Source organism: Lonchura striata, chromosome 4, assembly GCF_046129695.1.
Source record: "Lonchura striata isolate bLonStr1 chromosome 4, bLonStr1.mat, whole genome shotgun sequence".
In the NCBI taxonomy this organism is placed as follows: Eukaryota; Metazoa; Chordata; class Aves; order Passeriformes; family Estrildidae; genus Lonchura; species Lonchura striata.
This window is the reverse complement of record NC_134606.1, coordinates 8,290,457-8,312,462: the sequence shown is the minus strand read 5'-3', so window position 1 is coordinate 8,312,462 and position 22,006 is coordinate 8,290,457. Positions and strand designations below refer to the sequence as shown.

At 40.3% G+C, this 22,006-nt stretch overlaps 2 protein-coding genes across 3 annotated transcripts in view; one reads left to right on the top strand and one right to left on the bottom strand.

The window, feature by feature from the left end:
- Nucleotides 1–4,562, bottom strand: part of NSD2 (nuclear receptor binding SET domain protein 2) — a 95,857-nt gene extending 91,295 nt beyond the window's left edge. For both annotated transcript variants that reach the window (XM_077782714.1, XM_077782715.1), the window contains exons 1-2: nucleotides 4,446–4,562; nucleotides 3,495–3,628 (exon numbers count right to left, since the gene is read on the bottom strand). The gene's annotated coding sequence lies outside the window, so the exon portion shown is untranslated. The remainder of the gene's footprint in view (nucleotides 1–3,494; nucleotides 3,629–4,445) is intronic.
- LETM1 (leucine zipper and EF-hand containing transmembrane protein 1) overlaps nucleotides 4,563–22,006 on the top strand; it is a 29,261-nt gene continuing 11,817 nt past the window's right edge. Inside the window, exons 1-6 of the mRNA XM_077782720.1 lie at nucleotides 4,563–4,683; nucleotides 8,993–9,050; nucleotides 12,163–12,619; nucleotides 17,549–17,692; nucleotides 18,362–18,499; nucleotides 21,377–21,580. Of these exons, the coding sequence (XP_077638846.1) occupies nucleotides 4,605–4,683; nucleotides 8,993–9,050; nucleotides 12,163–12,619; nucleotides 17,549–17,692; nucleotides 18,362–18,499; nucleotides 21,377–21,580 (1,080 nt within the window). The 5' untranslated portion in view covers nucleotides 4,563–4,604. The remainder of the gene's footprint in view (nucleotides 4,684–8,992; nucleotides 9,051–12,162; nucleotides 12,620–17,548; nucleotides 17,693–18,361; nucleotides 18,500–21,376; nucleotides 21,581–22,006) is intronic.

The window sequence follows — 22,006 nt, the reverse complement described above, 5'->3', positions numbered from 1 at the left end:
CAGTCTTTCTCATATCAGCTGGAGCTAACAGGTGTGTTTGTAACACTAGAGACTCCTTTTTTTCCCCCCTCTCTCTGCAGTTCTCAAAGTCTAAATCAATTTGCTTTTTATAGCTACATTCACCTATTTTTTTGGTTGTGCACATAGCCTGAACACTGCTTGCCCTCCCTCTGCTTGATCCTGCCTTGGCCAGAACCTTGTGGATTTATCCCCATGTGTTCCTCCAGTGCCCCAATCTCTCTTTGTGCAGCTTCTCCTGTTTCACATAAGCTCCATCTGCTGGGAAAAGGGAGAACCTCGGTGGTTTTCATTCTGAACTGCAAATGCTTTTCCCTCAATTTGGAAAGATTTTCAAAATTACCTGTTTCTGCTCCCCTGGCTGTGCTCTTGCCCACCTGCATGCCAAATTTAACTAATGACAACCTAATATGTTATTTGTATGGCATTTTGTGCTGCTAATTTGGGTCAAGCCTATGCAATCTTTTAAAATACCACTTTTTGACTTGAATTTGAGCAGGTAGCTAATTATCCTTGGATGGGGAATGACTGTTTGCAGCACATTATTGCCATCCAGGCACTCTCTGCATGGTTTTTCAGGGCAGTGTTTGAATAGGCACCCAGGGCAGCCTGTTTCTGTGCTAATGTGTAGCCAGTGCTGCTTATTTTTGGCACATTTACAGACAGAAGTGAACTTGTGACCTGGACGTACATGCAGCAAATCTGTAATCCAGCCACCACTTGAACTTTTACCTTTGGGTGTAACATTGACAGAGCAACAGGCTTCAGTGTCCCATGAATCTCTCCTAAAAATCCCTGATAATGAATGGAAGTATTTTAAAAAAAAAAACTACTAATAATCCGTTGGTTTTCTCCCTGGAGTAGAAACTTAATGCAACTTGCTACACAGTAACGTCTTTTTTTCCCCCTTTTTCTTCACATTTACGCTTAACACTGGTGAATAAAGATGAGGTTAATCCCTTTTTGTTCAACCTATTCAAGGAGACAACCTGGAGGTTTCCATGGAAACAGATTCTACAGCCTAAAAGCATAATTCTACTCTTAGGGACTGGCAATGGACCTGTACTGATACGTAGCTTATCGAGTCACACTGTGTACACAAACACGATGTTGCAGCAGTGAAATGGCAAAGGTAACTCCCAGCTCATCAGATGTTAATTACGCCCCCACCTCCTCCCACTTAGAGCCCAGAGTATTAAACACTGCATCCCTCCCCCTCCATGTCCTGAATCCCATCTTCCCGGCCCTTCCTGCCAGCTCCGTTTGTCCTCAGGGCGTACTGGGGAACCCAGGCCGTGTCTGTGTCTCTGGCACGAGTGTCACAGATTTGGTCCTGTCACACAGCCACTGTCACAAGCTACAGGGCACCTCAGGCTGGGAGTGGGGGGAGCTGCTATGAATCCTCAAAAACATCAGTGGGATGCAGGAGAGCTTCCCGGGCCATGTCTTCAGGGGAGGGGTGACTGACTTACAGTTCTCCTCCTTGTTCATATAAACATTTGCCCCCTAATTTCTAGATTTCTAAACTTCCTCAATAAGAATTATAGATTCATCTGCTCCTTTGTCATGTCTGTGCAATCAGTGCAGAGCCCTAGGGTTGTTCTGTGCTTTTATAGGTCTTATGCACCATACCTCCTTCAGACAAGTGAAACAGTCCTGGCTTTGTGATATCACTGGGCTCTGCTCATACAGCAATAAAATACATATTTCAGTATTCACACATCCTGTAACAACCACGAACATTTTCTTTTTATTTGGAGGTCGTTTTGAATTGGCTTAGACAACTCCTGCCTTGCTTTTGCTTCTATTTAATATCCAGGGGAAAAAAGAGACATTTAACATGAAATAATAATCTTCGTTTTGTTCAAATATTGCATTTATTTTAATGATTCTCAGATCCCTATTATATCCATCTAGAAAGAAGGCTTTGTATTTCTTCCTTTTAGTCTCTCTTATCCTATTCCTGCTGGAAAACAGATTTTTCAGCAAGATGGCTGACAACTTTTCCAGACAACATGGTTGCTTTAAGAACCAGATCTAAAATGGCTATGTAGCAGTTCATTTTTTTTTTTTTTTTTTACAAAACCCCAAAACCCTAGTAACTATGTGTATTGTGTTATATTCTGGGGATGAGTGTTTTCTCTGTGAGCTCACAGGCTGTTGCTCTGGCTGGAGTAGAAGATGTTTTTCTTTAAAACAAAAACTGACTCCTGTGGAAACCCCATGTGCCTCCTATAGTCACTCAGTTTTTTTCTGTGGGAGCAATTTGTACAAATACTTGAAGATTTTAAATTCTTAGTGTTGTCTTAAGCATTACTTCACAATACTTGCTAAAGGAACACAATAAATTAGTATTTTTAAACTGTATCTATTTGGGAAATTTTCACAGAGTGTATAATCAATCCTTTTCATATACAGTAGCAAACCCTGTAACTTCCAGGTATAAACAAATCTGGAACAAAAGACTGTACAAAAACATAACGAATTCAGCTCTGAAAAGACCCATGCATCTACATTGTCTGCCACCCTGAATACTAATGAATTTAATGAAACTATTGAAAGGCTGCTTACTTGTCTGCATAAATGTATTGAGACCTCTGTAATCATCTGTTTGCTGTCTGAAACCTCTTGTCAATAGTTTAATGACTTCAGAGCATATTATTCTTCTTGTATAGGCTTCATATAATGTTTCTACATAATTAAGCAGCTTTGTTAGAGGAACTGCCATTAATTGCTCCATTTCATTTGGTTTTGTTATCAGCCAACCAGAAAGAAAAAAAGAATAACAAGAGAAAGATACAAACGCAGTCTAGTGAGAGATGTGTAGATTGGGAAGATGTTGTTTGGTTGGTTTTTTTCATGCCATTAATGTAAAGCACTATTGTCAAGTTGCACATTTTAAATAATTTTAACCATTTAAATGCAGTACGTATTTAAATACTTGTAAAAAAACATAGCTGGCTAAAAAATCTTGCAGTCCATTTGAGAGCCTAACATTTTAAAGCAGCTCTAATAAGGATATAAATAGTAATACCCATTAATTTGTTAATTATCACTACATGTAAACAACACTAGCATTTCTTTAGCCATAGTGAGAAAAGTGTTGTGATTTTTTTAATGTTCAGACAATCACATATTCCATCTTCACGAATACTTTTGAATTTAAAATATAAGTAATACAAATTTTATCTAAAATTTTTTGTACTTCGGAGAAACCCTGAACATTTTCTTTAAATAAATAAAAGAACTCCATAAAATTACCAACTAATTTCCTGCATTTGCCTAGTCCTAAGCATGAAGAGATAAACTGCAAACTCACTTGCTTTTTATTGCTATGAGGCACTGTTTTCAGTCACGTTTTGGGTCAAACCTGAACGCTTCTGCTACCCCTTATATATATCAGGTTAAGTAACATGTATTTTCTTTGGGGTTGAGGCAGGTGTAGAGGTGAGCAAGTGCCTGGTGTTGTGAGTTACCTGTGAGTCAGAGAGGTCTGATGCCACAGCTCCCTCGTGCCCCTGGAGCCCTGTCCTTGGGGCAGCCATCTTGTTGGCAGGGCTGGCAGCCATCTTGTCCACAGACAGTCCCAGCAGCTCTTCCCCCATTTTTTCTGGAATAAGGAAGGCATTAACACCCAAACCTCACGTACGCAGTTTGTAAAATTGTCACTATTCTCGGATTAAATTAATAATTTCTGCAGTTTGATTCTCATTTTTCACTGCATCTGTCAATACAGTTAAAAATAAAGAAAGTACCACATAATACTGCATTAACTGAGTACTGAAGTATTTGATAAGAGATCCTACTGCTGGCCAGGACTCTGCTAGCATGTGAAGAATATCATGCAGTTTATAGTCCAACTATCAACCAGCACTAGTGTGGCACATCTAACCAACGACCGATTTATGTGCTATTTCCTATCAAAACCATCGCAGCTCCACCAGAAAGCCATTTTTTTCTGTCACATCCCGAGATCCACAAGCAAACACGTGTGTGCAGCAGAACGCCTGCCGCCAACCTTGGCGTGCAGGAGCACGGCCGCACCCACCGCAGGATCACCGGGTCGGGTCCTCATGGCTAGAAGGGACCTCTGGGCATCATCCAACCCAACCTCTGCCAAGGAGGAAGGCACCGTGCGCCGCTGGAGCGCTGTACTTTGCGCCGGGGTTATGTGTGGCCACGGCGCCCGGGGCGGCTCCGTGCGGCACCGGCGCCAGCCCTCCACAGCGGGCACGGCCCGTGGCCTTCCCGGCGGGGCGGGGACCGGGGGCTGCAAGCGAGCCACGCTCGGAGAAAGAAACCCCAGCACAGGCACAGCCCCCAGCGCCACCGCAGCTCCTGCCGCTCCCCTCGGGCGGCTGCGGGCAAGAGCCGCAGCCGCGCCCGCCCCGTGGTGACGCCATCCCCGCCGCCATCGCCGCTCTCACCGTGCGCTCCCGGACTACGGCTCCCGGCGTGCCCGGCGCTGCGGGGCGGTGCCGGGCGAACGCGGCTCCGGGCGCTGCTGGGCGTCTGGGGATCGCCGCGGCCCGGGCGGCGGGACAGGAGCGGGGCCGGAGCCGCCCGCCGGCCCACCGAGCGCCGCTATGGCGTCCATGCTGCTGCAGAGCTGCGGGCGGCGCGCCTGCCGCCTGCCCCGAGCGCTGCGCCGCCCGCCGCAGCCCGGTGAGGCTCCCCGCGGGCCGCCCGCCGGCTGCGGCCCGCGGGCCTGGCCGGGAGGGCAGCAGGGAGGGAGGGCGGCCGGGGGCGGCCGGGGGCTCCGGGCGGGGGCGGAGAGGCCGCTGCGGGAGGGGAGGGCCGCGGCCGAGTCCCCGCCGCTCCGTCTGCCGGGGCTGGCGCTGCTCCCGGCCCGGCCCACGCTGGGCGCCGGCGGCCGCGGCCTCCTCCATGTGCTTCCGCGGCAGCCTGGCTGGAGGGGATGGCTTACCCTAGGGGCGGTGGGACACGCGTGTCTCCTGGATGCCGGCTGGCTGGGCAACGGAGGAACACGTGTTTTTTGTTAAAGTGCAGGAACGCGTTACTACGTCTCGGTCCTGACTGCCTTGATCTCGGCGTGGCTTGGCTGCGAAGTGGGGTTGTCACTAGGCATGTGCTTATTCTCTCTATGAAAGCACAAGGGGGTGTTTTCATAGTCTTATGTTAGGGACAAAACATGAATTTGCCTTTTTCCAAGTGGCTTTGAAAACTTGTGAAGATGAAAAGGAAGCACATTGTGTGATAATGATTAATAGTGAAGATAATTTGGCAGTTTAAATATCTCTGATTGCTGAAGGTTTGTGATATGAAACAATTGATAACTTGTGAGGTACGCGAGGCCTGTGGCTGCTCTTTACATCCTGAGTTGGAATGGCAGGGGCGAAGGAGGAATTGCTGTCCCTGACACAGGGCCCTGAGCTGGAATGGCAGGGGGCGAAGGAGGAATTGCTGTCCCTGACACAGGGCCCTGAGCTGGAATGGCAGGGGGCGAAGGAGGAATTGCTGTCCCTGACACAGGGCCCTGAGCTGGAATGGCAGGGGTGAACGTGGAATTGCTGTCCCTGACACAGGGCCCTGAGCTGGAATGGCAGGGGTGAAGGAGGAATTGCTGTCCCTGACACAGGGCCCTGAGCTGGAATGGCAGGGGGCGAAGGAGGAATTGCTGTCCCTGACACAGGGCCCTGAGCTGGAATGGCAGGGGGCGAAGGAGGAATTGCTGTCCCTGACACAGGGCCCTGAGCTGGAATGGCAGGGGGCGAAGGAGGAATTGCTGTCCCTGACACAGGGCCCTGAGCTGGAATGGCAGGGGGCGAAGGAGGAATTGCTGTCCCTGACACAGGGCCCTGAGCTGGAATGGCAGGGGGCGAAGGAGGAATTGCTGTCCCTGACACAGGGCCTCGACTTGTCATGGGAGTGCTGTCACTGAGAGCAAGGCAGCTGCACGCTCACATCCATGATGAGCTGTAGGGATGCTTGTTCATTGCAAAGAACAGCTGTCCTCTTGCTTACCAATAGTCACTCAAGTGTGGAATCTTCCTCTCACTGATGGGTTTTGTGAGCTACTGTTGCAGAGTCATTATTTAGGTTAAGCCTGGACAGTGTCCTGAACAAAAACTGGGGTATCCTAACCACCCAATTTGTTTAAAATGGGGGAAAAGCACATCCTTGTACCTTCAAATTAGATGGGAGCTTTGATTATTCTTGTGGCATAGCGTAAAAAGTACTGCTAATGATCGCTGCAATTTTGGTTGTTATAAATCTTAGACAACCTAGGCTGAAATGCTGTGATAGAATCTAATAATTAGTGTGCTGTGGTGCACTGTGGTTATGATACAACTAATACTTACATTTGGGGTGTTAATCTATTATTAACACATTCTTGTATGTTGTATTTTTTTGTATTGTTTTGCTTTACTTAGCTCATCTTCTTTGCTGTGCGTGTAAGTAGTCTAAGATTAAGTTAAAGCTAAGTGCTTCTAAGAATCCTAAATGTTATTCCTGTGAAGATCAGACTGTTAAGTACTGCAAGCTTACACTTCTCTAGGGACTTCATGATAGCATTTTATTTTTAAAAATTCTAAACTTAGTAACAGTATGGCTATTCTACATTAAAAACTTTGGGTTTGATGCTTCATTAAGTTCAAGCATAAAGTTTCCTATGACTACTTTTCCATGAAGAACATGTTGACATACAGCTTCTCGAGCACTACTGCCCTTCTTTTCTTTAAGCCAATGTAGGTTTCTTAAGAAGCAGTAGTGAGTATGGTTCAGCAACATTCACCTTATTCAGATGCTTTTGGATATCTGTATTATCCCAGAAGCAAGGATTATGGACTTTGCCCCTTTTTGAAGGAAGTATATATTTTATTTCAGGGCTGGTTTACTCCTAGGTACATGGTTATAAGAAACACTTCAAAACCTAAAGAGCTCTTATCAGATCTGGCAAAGCTGGAATTCACATTTTCTGTTAGCCTGTTCACACTCTGAACATGCTGTACAACAATGAACTTAGCATGTTTTCATATGGTAACCTTGGAATTTTGTTCTTTGACCCCTTCCTTAACATTTAATGAGCCTGGTTGGGAAGAAGGTAAGTGAAGTGAAAGTGACTTGCTGCTATAAAGTTTTATCTAAGAAACTCCAAGCCAGTTTCATCCCTCCTAGTTCTAGGGACACTGTCCATAGCAGGCAATGTGCTCTCCTAGTTAGGACCCTTGCTTTAAGCATGTAAGGCTTTATGGGCTTCCTGGCACTTGGATGAGACAGATTACTGTGCTGTGACTTATCTCTCCAGTACTTCTCTGCTTTGCTCAGCTGCTCCTTGAGGTCAGGGATGTCCTTCTGGCATGGCCTCTTGGGTTAAGTAATTTAGCTACTGTTCTTTCTGTAAATATTGGAGAGTATCACAAATTCTCAGGACTTGCTTTTTGAGCCAGAGACAAGTTTTCCCTGGCTCCATTTGCCATGGCAGTGAGTGTTAGAATTTGATACAACTTGACGTTGGTAAATCCTTTGACTTGATAATGCCACAGCTTTTGTTGTAATTTCTTCAGAGCCTGGGACATGACTTGATTATCAAGATTTTCCTCGGATAAGTTGACTTATCTTGTATACCTTCCGATTGTCCCATCTGATTTTGGCAGCATCTATTTTCCCCAAATAATTAGGGTATTTTGTTGGGGAGGGCTTTTGGACATCAGCATTGGATGCTGTGTTTTCTCACCTGTGTCATACAGGTGATACATCTCATAGATGATACAGGTGTCTATTTTAGGTTCTGTCATAGGCTCTGTCTTGGTTTTGGTGGTAGGAAGGGGTACCATGGACCACTCAAATGACCTTTGTATCCTGCTGTCTCTTAGGATTCACCAGAAGTGCTAGGTTCCAGGTGGGAGAAACAAACTACAGTATGCCTACTCCATCCAGCCTTCCAATTTTATTTTGGTTACAGTGAATTCTGAAAAGATTGGCCAAAAAGAGTCAACATGTTTGAAGTCTTGCTTGTGTGATTTTTTTTTTATGATCTGTCCAGAAGTCTTTTTGCTCTTGGCAGTAGGTACCTATTGAGTTACTGTAGCAAGGTGTGAATACAAGATTTATTTTTTTAAGTTGCTTTAGGAAGATTAATTCCTTTCTAGTGGGATCAGGGATAACTTTCAGTGATTGTAGATTGGTAGCATTTTATGTTGTTTATGCTTCTTCTGTGGTTGGAAGACTTTCAGACACAACCCTTTACTGCAGCATGTGACTTAGATGATTTATGATTTGATGATTTCTCAATTTATTTCCAGAATGGATGCTGTTTGTCTTGTGTACTTGGATAGAGGGTGCTTGTCTATAGGTGTCAGCCCTTCTTTTGGGCTTTATTAGGACTGATTCTGATATAGTGTTTCAAGTAAATTAATGTTGAGGGATACAGTGTTTTCTGGAAAGTTAACTTTCCACATGTTTTGGATCAGGCTCTCACCCCTCCCTTCAAGACAATTTGTATCTCTCCTTTGCAGAGAGATCATGGGGTAGAGCTATTTTTACCAGGTGCTAATCAAAATGGGCAGCAATATATTGAAACAGTGTCATGGTTCCATCTCTCTAGTGAAGCCTCTTCAGTTTCTTGCTTATGTTTTATTTGTTTAGCTTAAAACAAAACAAAAAGCCATTTTAATCCTAAACACTTGGCAGGGGCTCCATTTGGATAATCTGATACTCTGTTGTTATAGAGCTGTTAAAAAATTACATTTGCTTTCAGTGAATTTCCTCTGCAATATAGTTTCTTGCCTGAGTGACTTGGAAACCTTCAGATAGTTGAAGAAAAGCAAACCAACCTCACACATCCACAGAGTTCAACTCTGTGTTAAGCAACATCTTTTCTGTGCATTCAGAAGTAGCCATTTCTATGTAAAGATCAATCTTATTACTCTTATATTTGTGTGCAGTTCACTAAATGGATAAATGTTCTCCTGAATTTCAGAATTGCTGCTAATTATTGGTATTTTTCTAGGTAACCTGGGAGATCGGGTGTGTCTTAGCTGTACATCCCTGAGGCTGGCAAACAAACTGTGAGTAAATATGAACATTTTTCTGAGCTATCAGTTAGTATAATGTCATAGAATGTAGGTTGAAATCTAGACAAAGTGCTAAAATGTTAGCTCCATCTTGTGTTAATGACAGATTAAAGGAAGCTTGAGTCTTACTTGTTTCACCTGGTTGGTTGTGTGTGGGAGAAAGAAAGTGAAATCTTCCCCTTTTTGCCTACTTCCTCTGTTTTGTTTTACTTCTGTTGTGAAAGCAGTAGAATATTAATGTCTATCTTAGGTGATTCCAGGTGTCATAACAGGATCTGATAAGCTTTTTGCACACTTTCTCCATGGAGTTCCATAGAGGAAACATTCAGTTGCAGCTAGTTGAAAATCACAGCTGACAGATAAGAATGTAGAGCATCTGTGTGGGATCTCTGTTAAACCAAAGAAAGGAGTTTATTGTATGTTGCAGCCTTGGATGATGGCATCCTCTTCTGAAAACAAATCCAACTGTTGTGTCTCCTTATGGAGCTGAAGGAGTTGAATATTGGCAGAATCCATTCTCTGTTCCTGACTTGGCTCACGAGACATACTTGTAGATAAGAATTTCCTAACACCTTTCCTTGGAATGTTGCCATACTGTTCTGTAGTTCATTTATAAACTAACTGCTCAGGATACAGGGACTATTCTTTGATTTCCTGAGTTTTCATTTTAACATAAGGATGTGTCTCTAGACACAACCCTCTAATACAAAACAAACCAATTCTTTTTTAGACATGTTAGTTCCATATCACTTCCTGTAGAATTAATGATGATTAATTTTTAATACATAAAACCTTTTCAAGTATCTATTTTTAGCATGTTAGTGTATAAGACCTTTTTTAGGAAGCTGGAAAATTATGGTTTAAAACCTGTTAGGCTAGAGCACCTCTCCAATGAAGGCAGACTGAGAAATTTGGGGTTCTTCAGCATGGAGAAGAGAAGGCTCCAGAGAAGCCTTGCAGCACCTTCCAGTACTAAATGGGTTCCAAGGGAGCTGAAGAGGGACTTTAGTCAATGGAATGGAGTGACAAGGCAAGGGGGAACAGCTTTAAATGAAAGAAAGTAGGTTTAGATTAGATATAAGGAAAAAATTCTTTGCTCTGTGCTGGTGAGGCACTGAAACAGGTTGCTGAGAGAATTTGTGGATGCTCCATCCATGGAAGTGTTCAAGGCCAGCCTGGATGGGGCTCTGAGCAAGGCTCTGAGCAACCTGGTAAAGTGCAAGGTGTCCCTGCCTTGGGGCAGGGGACTTGGAACTGTGTGGTCTTTAGGCCCCTTCCAACCCAAAGCATTCTATGATTCTTTGATGGTATGAGCAGCAGAATATTGGGACAGAAAGTCTTATTCTATTGAGAAAGTTTGGGGTTGGATTTTTTGTTTGTTTTGGTTTAGGGTTTTTTTGTTTTTGTTTTTTTTTCCCTAACCAAAGTTGCTATTAATATAATGTTGAGGCTTAAAATATAACAAACTAATGCCCACACTCCACATGACACAGATCTGAATGCAGGGGATTCTAGTGATAAGTACTGAGGACAGGTGGGATAGGAGTTGTGTGTCTGACATCCTTCTTATGAAAGTATGTTTGGAGAGGCACGTTTCTTGCAATATTTTTATTCCCTGCAGACTCAGAACCAGTTCTGCTGTCAGAGCTTTCTTCCTCTCTGCATGCAGAAGAGTGTCAATGTATGTAGGTGGAACTTGGCTTGTAGGCCTGGAACTCTCCTTTTGGGAGATGCCTTGGAGTCAGGGTGGATTGATTTATGCAGATGTTTTAATCTGGTTTTGAAGATAAAATTTTTTTCATAAAGTAATTAAACTGCAATTCTTATTAGTTAATATCTGTGCAAAGCTGTAGTTTTCTAGCTAGCCAGGAGACTGTTTTGTGTAATTATATATGTCCCAGCAGTTCTCTGACCACTGAATGGTCAGATGCTAAAACTTCAGTTTAAACTAGAAAATAGTGTGTCTTTAAAAAGTAATAACTTCCATCTTTTTTTTTTTTTTTATACAAAGCTCTATTTGAATAACATTGGGTAGACAGAACCATTTAAGTAAATTAAAACTCATTTGAGCATGTAAAAATTAAATTTAAAAAGTGTTTCTGTCTGAAAATTGAGTGAGGCTATAATTTTTAAGTGTATGATAAACCTTTTTTTCCTTAAAATGTTACTAAGACCCATAAAGCCACTTGCACCTATTTTATGTTCATTGACTGAAGACAAAAATACATTCTGAGTTTGTTTTGGTAGTACACTGTATCCATGAAAAAAACACCTCAGTCGGTTCTGTCCTGTAAATGTCTTACTACTTGTATTTCAGTTTGAGGGACACTAATGGACCTCATTTATATGAAATATTTTATCTACTGTTTTATTTTTGTCCCATCTTTTATTAAAAGCATGTACAATCCTACTTTTGTGTAACAAGTGGTTCTTTGGTGTATATAAGGAGTGCTAGTGGTGTTTGAGCAGTGCTTCCCTGCTAACTTCAGCTTACATTTAATTAAAGAAAAGAACAAAGTTCTGAGCAAGGTAGAAGAGTGTTGGTTCTCTCTGTCTCAGCTCAGTACCGTGATGGAAGGTTTACAAAAGGTTCTGCTGAATAAGGAAAACTGGATGCATGGAGATAGTGAGAGAGGAACTCTAATGAAATTGGATTCCTCTGGTACTAAATCTCTGACTCAGCAGCTATCCCCAAGTATACAACTTACATTTTTTTTGTCTCGAGTGTTTTGCACAAACAGGAGAAGTAATAGAAGAGACTTCATGTTACTTATGAATTTACATATTGGTTTTCAAGTGTAGCTTTCTAAATGGAAAGCACATGTGGTGGGTGCTTTTTATTTAATTGGAGTAAACTACCTTTTCAAAGTCGTATCATGGAAAATTCCCTGCAGGTTATTTTTTTTTTTTTTTTGTCATAAAGTAAAACCAAATGTTCCTTTCATGTAGACATTGGTTTTAATAATCAAAAATTATTTCCCCTTAAATATGCAGTTGGTATTTCTCAAATTTTGTGGTTTATAAATACATAAATATCTGTGTAAATATATATATATAAATAGCCAATGATCTGCTGCTAATTCTTAAATGTTTTTTTCTTTTGAAGGACTGTACACTTTAAATATTGCACTAGTGTCCCTCCTGTTTACGCCTACTCCAAAAAAGCTCATTATTGTTGTTGGACTAAAGGATCTGAGCAAATACACTTCACTCTTACGAGCTCTTCTGGCTCATGGACGCCACTGGCAACCGTGGGTGTTTTAGGTCCCCAGTATCTTCCAGTTAGGTGGTGGCATTCTTCACGTCCCCTTCAAGATGACTCCATAGTTGAAAAGTCACTCAAGTCCTTAAAGGACAAAAACAAGAAGCTGGAAGAAGGAGGTCCTGTATATAGTCCAACAGAAGTGGAAGTTGTAAAAAAATCTATTGGGCAGAGGATTGTGGATGAACTGAAGCACTATTACCACGGGTTTCGATTGCTGTGGATTGACACAAAAATAGCTGCGAGGATGCTCTGGAGAATCCTGCACGGAAACACTTTGTCTCGTCGGGAACGGAGACAGGTACTGAGTAAAGACCAATTTCCTCTGGGTGTCCTCAGTGAGTTCTCTGTTTTATTAGAACTGAGTTAGTTGTTTCTGTTGTCTTCTGTTCCTAGAATTAAAATTCCTCAGTGTGCTTCCTTCCTCCTCACTACATGGATGCTAAAATTTTTGGGTATTACCCCAGCACTTTTTTCCTGTGGTCCCCATTATTGAAGATATATTTGTTATTTTCTTGTTGAAGCAGCAGAGGATTCTTCTGCTTTGTCACATGGGCAGCAATTGGGGTTTGTTCTCAAGTTCCCAGCCATGTGCCATGTACAGTCATTTTCTCTGCTTTTTCACTCCAGCTGGAAAAGTAACAGGAAACACTGCTAGTAAATACTGCTAATAAAGGTTGTATCTGTGCCAGTTCAGTTCCCATTTGTTGCTTAATGGGATTCTTTTGAATGGGATAAAAGCTGCAGGCTGAAATGCATGCTTGATGATGTACTATCTCAGTTATTAATATATCTGAAATAATTTTATCCCAGATATATTTCCTTTATTTATGGCATGTTACTTACATTTATGAAACTAAAAATGCAACTGATAATTTTAAAGAAAAGGGAAATGAAATCTGGAGTGCAAAATGTGAGTGCTTTCAAATTTGGATAATATATATGTATTTCAATAGTAATTTCAGGTTTTGGATGAAATAGGCATATTTAATTAGAATGGAAAATTATATGGGTATTTAAATACATTAGGTGTGAGTTCATGTATGAAAAGATAAGCTGGTATACTTAATTTTTTTTTTTGTAAAGAATGCATTGATATTCAACTTCAGTTCACTGGCAAAATATCAAACATGATGATTTGACAGTTCTCATTTTTACTGTTTTCAAGGACTAGCTGTTTAAGCAGTTTATAAGAGATTAAAGATTCTAGTCTGTCTTCCTGCCTTTATAAAAAGAAAGCATTTCAGCTGTTGCTGGAAAGATGTTCTAGAAGAAGAGCTGGAGAGCAGAAGGTGTTTGTGCTCTGGGGCAGGAGTGCACAGTGCTGCCTGTGGGCTGTGTGGCTCTCTGCAGTCTGTACAACTGCACACACAATGTGCTGAGTTCACATCTCTGCCCTCAAAACTTCCAGTAAATGATCAAAAATACAAGTATCTGCTCATTTTTAAAATTTCCTGATAAAAGTTGGTCACATTTGAACAATTTGGTGTGTAATTAAAACCTCACCCATCACATCTTAAATGCAGTATGAAAATTCTTCCTAGATTCACAAGGTTAGACAAGTAACAAAAATTGTTACAGGCACGTGTAGCAGTTGCTGTCTCTGGGTAGGTGTGGTTTCCTGTCAGACTCCTCTGCTTGATGGTCTCAGCATCTTCGGGCTCCTGTAGTTTTGCCATCTTCCTTGGCTGCTACAAGAGAATGCTTGGCAGCTGAGATGGGCCTGAGCAATAAATAAAACAGTCTGTGCTGACGTGAGAGGGGATTATGTAGTGCCAGAAAGGGTAACTGAGGATAGGGGAAGGTGAGGACTGCAGGACTTCTTGAAGTAGCAGTTCTGGCTTATACTGGGTTATTGAGAGCTTTGGAGAACTTGGAAAGCTGAGCGAGACAGATTAATTTATGGTTTAAAACAGAATGGGAAATTCTCCAGGGGGAAGATTGGAACCATTGATTTTCCTGCCTCTTTCATGTTTACTGAGCCATATTTCTGAGAAATTATATAAACAGAAATAATATTCAATCAATTGATGGATTTATTCATTTGATTACTTTTTGATTTTGTAATCTAGTGATGATAGAGCTGTCTTGCTCATGTTTAAGTAGTGATCTAGCATTTGGCCTTCCTAGATTTGTTTTTTTGTGCAAATGTTAATTTTCAGTATTAATTCTCTTTTTAAATGAAATGGCCACTTATTTGATTTAAGATATAAATTAATGTTTACATTGGTGTAGCCTGTCTCTCATCTAATGATGTATGTATGTGTTTATATGCATGCAAATCCAGTGTAGGAGATACAGAGAAAATAGTTTTAATAACTACAGTAATATTAGTTTGTCAATCTAGGTTTTATGTTTTCTGTATTTGGAGGAAGAAGACATTGTGTCTCTGGAGTTGAGGGCATGGTAGGCTCAGAACCTGGGGTAGTTGGAAAGCAAACCAGGCTGCAGCTGAAAAAACCCTTTTGGGGTTTTTTTTAAACCTTAGTTCAAGTTTGTTTCAACACAGCTCAGTTTTTTTATCAGTTCAACCTTAAATTGTAGTATACTGACTGATTTAAAGAAGTCCTAACATTTTGGTGGTGATTACCTCCTGAACTTCAAAAAATAGAAAATAAAAATTGATGTATATACTGCTTTAAAAGTATTAAGCTGCACATGAGCTGACAGTCCTAGAGAAATCTTATCTTCATGCAGACTGACAAATGAGTTATTTCTGCCTGCCCTTTCCTTCCTCTTTGGAGGCAATAATGGAAAGCTATCCAAGTAATCTAACCACATGAACAAGCAATTGCAGCATGTCTAATGCAAAGGGACCTATTGCTTATGTAAACTAAAAGTCAATTCCAAAATTCTGCTCCTACAGTTGCTGGCAGGGTTTGGATTCAGCAGGGTCACATATCTACGCTTAAGAGAGAAGGCAGGAAGAAGTAAAACATGATACTGACTTTAAAAAACTAACTGCTCTAGTGCTGGCTCCTGCAGCAGGGTGGTTCAGGACGTGATGGTGAGGTGGCAAACTCAAGGGAGTTTGTGGCAAGTCCACCAGCTTTACAAACGGTTCCCTGCAGAGGAGGGAACAGTGGAATACCCAGCTGTAGTAGCAGATACAGGGTAGTCACAAGGTTCTGGTGCTGTGCTGCCAAATACTGTGTGTGTAATCGTACACCATTGTATTAGGTTCCTGCATAAAGCTGTTTTCCTTGAGGTAGCCGAGGGTGCAGTTCCATGATTTGTGAAAGCTGATCCGGGACAGTGCTGCTGTAAAAAGCTTGGTGCTTTAAATCAAGTTTTCCCTTAATCAAGTTTCCCTGTTGCCCTGATTTTTAAAATTGTTTTCTTTTATAGTTATTTTCAAAGTTTTAAAGTTATTTAAAAAAGTTTTCTATACCTTCTGATGTTTACATATTTCTGCTAGAGTTCTCATGCTTTGTTCATGATAACAATGATTGTTTTGCATTCTTCTTTGTGGGAGGAGAGAATTAATGGATTGTTAGTTTGACCAGTGTAGTTAGAGAGGTAGCAATTTCATCCTTCAATCCACTGTCACTTTTAAAATTCTATATATTGTGAGGTCAGAAATAAAATTAGCTCTTTTTCTTTTTTGACCTTACCAAACTTCTGTGTACTCATTTTGTGTCCAATAGTGACACACATCACCCCCGCTTGGTTTGTAGTGATCCTTTTTCCCTTGTCTGTATATGTATTTATGGGTCAGTTTCAGCTGGATCAGTGGTGTGGCTGCCAGTGCACCTTCATGGCTCCTTATACCTTGTCTCAGGTTAGCATCAAGCTGGCTTAATCTGGTGGTAAAACTTCCTTGGATATGGATTTTGTAGAAATACTTGCCCTCACTGTATGAGAGTAGAGACTGGGGAAAAATGGGAACACTGTAGTTTACAGAAATTTTTGAGGGTTTTTTGTTTTGTTTTTTCTTTTAGGGAAAATGTACTTTTCTTCTGAGTTTTGAAATTTTCTTTCAAACTTTCTTACTCTTTTTTGTTGTTTAACTCTATGGTAGTCATTTGCCTTCTATTGTTGGAATGAATGGAAAAATCCTTGAGCCTGTAAACAATGGACCAAAGCATCCCTTCTGGGAAACTGAATTTTTTTATAATCAAAGAAAAATGCCAGACTTTGAATCTGTAGTACATGTACCTTCCACATACAGTAGTGCTTAAGATTTTGGCTGGTTTTATGGTAGGAAAGTTCTGAATGAAGTTTTACAGGTTTTGTATTCTAGCAAATCAGCCCTGAGGACATGGGATCTGTGCTGGTTGTTGCTGCTGTTCCCCTTGTTGCCATGAATTGTGGGGAGGGGCTGGAGTGGGCAGCGTGGGTTTCCTGTTGTAGTAGCGTTGATGTTGCCAGGTTTTGCCACTCAGAGCTGTGTTTATCTAATCTCGATGTGGAATGACAGTGCAGTGGCAGTGGAGTATCAGAGTGTATCTCTGATTAAGGAACTGATGGGATTCCCAACAACCAATTTTTTTCCTTTGTAGGAGGAGGTAGAGTCAAGCAAGATCTTCATTCCCCAATAAAAACCGAGTTATGAAGCTTTCAACAATCACTGAAAGATTTGATAATAGCCTAATATATATAGTTGTGAATGTACAGAAATGACAGAGACAGTATTTATTTCATGCAGTATTTATTTCATTCAGTAATGAACACCGCCTGCTTCAGAGGATTACTACTCTGGAAAAGCAGTGGTTTAAAAAAAAAAATCTGCCAAGCTGGGCTCATTACCCTGGATTTAAATGTACATTACAATTGTTGTAAGGCAGAGGGGGAGGGATCTTTCATTTGGTTCTTGATTACTTATTCCATAGTAGCTCATGCATGTAAGAAGTGGTGGAGCACAAATAAAGATGCATAAAAGAAGTTAAGCAGCTTTAATGACAACAAATGACCACCTCCTGTTTTCAGGTGCTTTTAAGAGGTTTAAATGAGATACTTGTTCAATAATCCTATTGAGACACAGTGAGGCTTTTGAAATACTTTCTGTAGTGTTGAAAACTGGTGGAAACTCCAGCACTCTAGTATGTAGCAACTTGAAAAAAAAAAAGCTTAAAACCTGACTTTGTCACATCTTTTTATTTTGTTATTTTAAAATTTCTTCATAGTGAATATATATATGTGAGTCTAAGTGACAATTAGGTGATCAAAAAAAGTATTTTTAAAATAAGCATTTAAATATTAGCTAATGGATATATTTTTTCCCTTCCAGTTTCTTCGAATATGTGCTGATCTTTTTCGCCTGGTCCCTTTCTTGGTTTTTCTTGTTGTCCCATTTATGGAGTTTTTACTACCAGTAGCTCTTAAGTTGTTCCCTAATATGCTTCCCTCTACATTTGAGACAAAGTCTAAAAAGGTAAGCAAGTCTGAATTTGTAATCCAGTGGTATTTTTTAAAAAATTAGAAACTTCTTGGTAAAAAATTAGAAAAAGTCTAAAAACGTTGGAATTTTTTTCAGTGTTGGGGTAATGCTTTTATCTTCCTTATTTTGAAGGTGTTGCTTTTTAACATATAATAATGAACCAGTGCCATCCTGGTTTTTGTATGTGCAGGTGCCAAGTTATCAGGGTTGAAAGCCTTTCATATCTTTTCTGCCATCCTCATTTCTATTTGCTATGACTCCTACAAAGGAGAAATAAAGCTATTTTATTTTTCTGCTTGTATGAAATAGACATTGTAACATTTGTAGTCTTAAACCTTGATACAAGGTTTTTCATATGTATACTTAATTTTTAAAATAGCTTCTTACACTTTTTTTAGCTTAAACTGTATTTCTACTAGTTATGTTTTCTCAGAATTGTTAGAGCTTTGTAAAAATCCACCAAAAGAGTCCCACAGGTTTTTGCTTTCAGAGCACACAGTGAGTTCTTCAGCTTGTTCAGTGTAAAGAGTGAATTGCCCTTTGGAATGTGTGTATTATAGCAGAAGTCCAGAATTACTCCATATAATTTGTCTAGGGGCAGAAGTGATGTTTAGTCCATGTATTTCAGGCAGGAACTTTTAAAAACAAATACTTTTTTAACAGGAGGAAAGATTGAAGAAAGAATTGAGAGTAAAGCTTGAATTGGCTAAATTCCTTCAAGACACCATTGAGGAGATGGCCTTAAAAAATAAAGCAGCCAAGGGAAATGTTACAAAAGATTTTTCAACATTCTTTCAAAAGGTAAAAAATTTGGAAAATATTTTTTCTCTTCCTACACAAAAAAAAAGACTTTGGTGTTGGTTTTTTTTTTTTTTGGTCTATGGTAATTATCACATACCTTTATTTTTTTGAACTGGAAGAATCAGAATGTAGTAGTTTTTTTAGAATAAGTTTCTTTTTTGTCAGTGTGATGAAATTTTCCTATTACTAACTTTGGTGTTCTAGCTGGTGCTTTTGCTTTCTAATTCTAGAAGCACTGTATTTCTGCTCATTTGTTTCTCGTTAAGTTGTTTGTTAATAAGTTAACTCTAACATGAAACATTGTGTGCTCAGTGGTTATTCATATTGGTTTTGACCTCTTTTTTTTTTCAACATGGGGTATGAATACTGTGAGAGGACTTCCTTCCCAATTAACTGATTGAAACTTAATGGGGGGAGAAGTAAATTCTTTTAGTCAAATTTAATTCTGCTTGTAAAAACAGTTTTTAAGTGCACAGTTGCTATACTGACTAGAATGTGGTATAATCTGAGGTTTAGCTAGAATGTGGTTGCTGTGCAAAATTTTTCTATTTAAGTTCAGTGGCTGACAGAGGCTTAAGTGTCAGACATCTGCCTCCTACATTAATGGCCTTTAGGTTTCACCAAGAATTTCCTTTCATCAAACTGTAGGTGAGAGTAAGATACTCCTTGGAGAGATGAAAATTGCATTCTTAAGTCTTCTCCGGACAGTACTTACCTCTGATTTCTCTTAACTGTGGGGCTGTTGAATAAGAGGTGGAGCCAACAACATCACCAAGTGCTTTGTTGAGAGAAAGGCAGTGGTCTCCTTTGGAGAGAATGTGTATTTGCATTTAAATCCAGCAGTTTCATACAAGCCCTGTCAAATAACTTAAGATTTTCCTGCATGTCAGGGCTAAGAATAAAGTGTGGGATGATAAGATATTGATAGTGCCACGTAGATTACCTCACATAATCATAGTGGCAAATTTTGCTGGTCAGTAACTTCTTGCAAAGTCCTTTTACTTTGAAGCCTCTTTGCAGTCATCTGTTTCTGTTCTTCTGAATCTGCAGAACATTTTAAGTGGTTAGTGTAGCAGTTAGTGGCTGAGGCACTGCCCTGCAGGCTCTGGGAAGTTTCCCACTCTTGCTTCATGTTCAGAACATTTCATTTTCCTCTAGAACTGCTACTGAGAATTTACATTTGGCCGTTAATTTTCATGGAAATAAATTATGTTTCACTCCACATTTGCTGGAGGAAGTCCCAAGTTCCTCTGATGACTAAAAAAGAAGTTTCAAGCCCTGTATTTCATGTGTGTGGGTGTGCTTTTTACAGCTTTATATTTCTCATTTGTGCCACAGAGACAAACTTCATTGATCTCATTTTGCTGCACCGGCTAATAAATGTCAGAACAAGAAGCAGCTTCAATGGTTCTCACCTTTTTGCTATTCTTTAACAGCAGCTTCTGTGGTGAAGTATTTGATGCGGCAAGAAGCATTGATTACAGGCTTAATATGTCTGCTGCATAATTCCAGAATTTGTCTCTGTTGCTTTGTAGCTAGAGATATACCAGAAAGCTTCAGATGGTACTTTCAAGAAACACATGCTTGGCTCTGTCAAAATTCATCTTTAAACAAGGGAGAAAATACTTCCTGTGTTTCTGAAGTGCCATTTTTGGCTCCTGTGGTGAAGGCACTGGCAAAGTGGAACAACAGGGCCTTTGACCTTTCTTTCTTCAAGATGGTTTCTCTGCTACAAAAGTATCTTGGATGTTAATGGGCTCAAGGCCATCTTGTCTCTTGATTTTTACCTTTTCCTGTACTCAGTAGCTGTTCACTAAAATATTTGAGTTTGCAGGTAGAACAGGTAGGCATGATAAATCATGCAGTACAGATAATGTTAGGTTTTCAAACTGTACTTGATATCACCTAGTTTTATGTTTCCTTTACTAAGACTGGGAGTATGTAATTGTAAGTTCTGTAGTTTTTTGTTGCTTTTGGTGGCATACTTAAAATAAAAAAAATCAACATCTATACAGGTGATAATGCTTTACTGTGACCTGATCTGTGACCTGATGAGACTAGGAAATTTTTCTCCTGTTTTGAACTGTTATTTCAGCTTCCAGCAATTGGATTTAATGATTGGGAAGTCATTAATTTAATGATTGGGAAGTAGCATGTCACTAAAGAGCTTAACTTTGCATTTGTGCAAGCAGTTACATAGAACCTGCCATCACAAAGGATGCAGGAGTCCTTTTCCAAACAGTGCTCTATACTTTGGAATAGCTTCAAGTACAAAAACATTTGCACTGAGATGCTGCAGAACATCTCAGAATTGAAAGCAAGGCTATTGTAACAAATGTGGTGGTGGAGAGAAGTAGGTAGTTAAGTGTACTAATCTGTGTTTCACGGAGACACTAGTATTGCAAAATTTTTGCCATTGGGTGAACTTCTTACTTTATCTTCCCATCCTTATCTTATGTGTTTCTGTGTTTAGTAAATATGGGACCAATACAAGTATCTGCCAGCGTGACTCCTGTAGCAACTATTTATTAACTCAGAGGTATATATATGTATTTCTTGAGGTATCTCATGGCAGTGCAATTCAGCTAGACCTGCTTCTTAGTGTACAGGTACATCTAATTTTTGTTTTGCTAGTTTTGTCTTAAATACATTATGCAGTGTTGTTGGAAACTGTCAGCACTATAAATTCTTTTGCCCAAAGTAAGTAAGTTGTTTCTTTATTTAAAAGGTTTTTTCATTCCTTCCTTATGTGCTATTTCTTATCCCAAAACTGTTGCAAAGAGCTTGACAAACGAGGAGGGTGTTTGTATTCAAAATAATGCCCAACCATAACATTTGTTTTTAAAAGCTTGGTGTGTGTTTGTTTTTTTCTCACAGATCAGGGAAACTGGTGAAAGACCCAGTAATGAGGAGATCTTGAGGTTCTCTAAACTGTTTGAAGATGAGTTGACCCTGGACAATCTGACCAGGCCTCAGCTGGTGGCACTTTGTAAATTGTTGGAACTTCAGTCAATTGGGACAAACAACTTTCTCCGCTTCCAGCTGACAATGAGGTTGAGGAGCATAAAAGCAGATGACAAGGTGAGTCATTCTGAATAGGCACTGGGTAATAATTTTGACACATAACAGTAATGAGTGTGTGTGGATATATGTATGTTTGTTTTTCTAGGCATTTCCCTTTTTTGTTTTAATTGTCTCGTTTTTGAGAACTTCTAACAAAAAGGCTTGAAGAGCTTAAAATCAGAAATGTCCTTATTTGTTAAGAAAAAACTGATATTTTTTTAATCTACCATTAATTGAAATGAAAATAATTTTATCACAAACAAAAACATTTGTATGAAACTATAAGGGAGCTAATAGAAGTAGCAGGGGTTGGGTGGCCATGCTGGAGCTGTGGGAGCAGCTGAGGCTGTTTTGTGTTAGCGCAGCAGCCTCTAGTGGCTGTTGTAACACGTGGCTGTGCTGTGCTGGCTGTGCCTCTGTTTTGAGCTCTAACACGGTCAGATT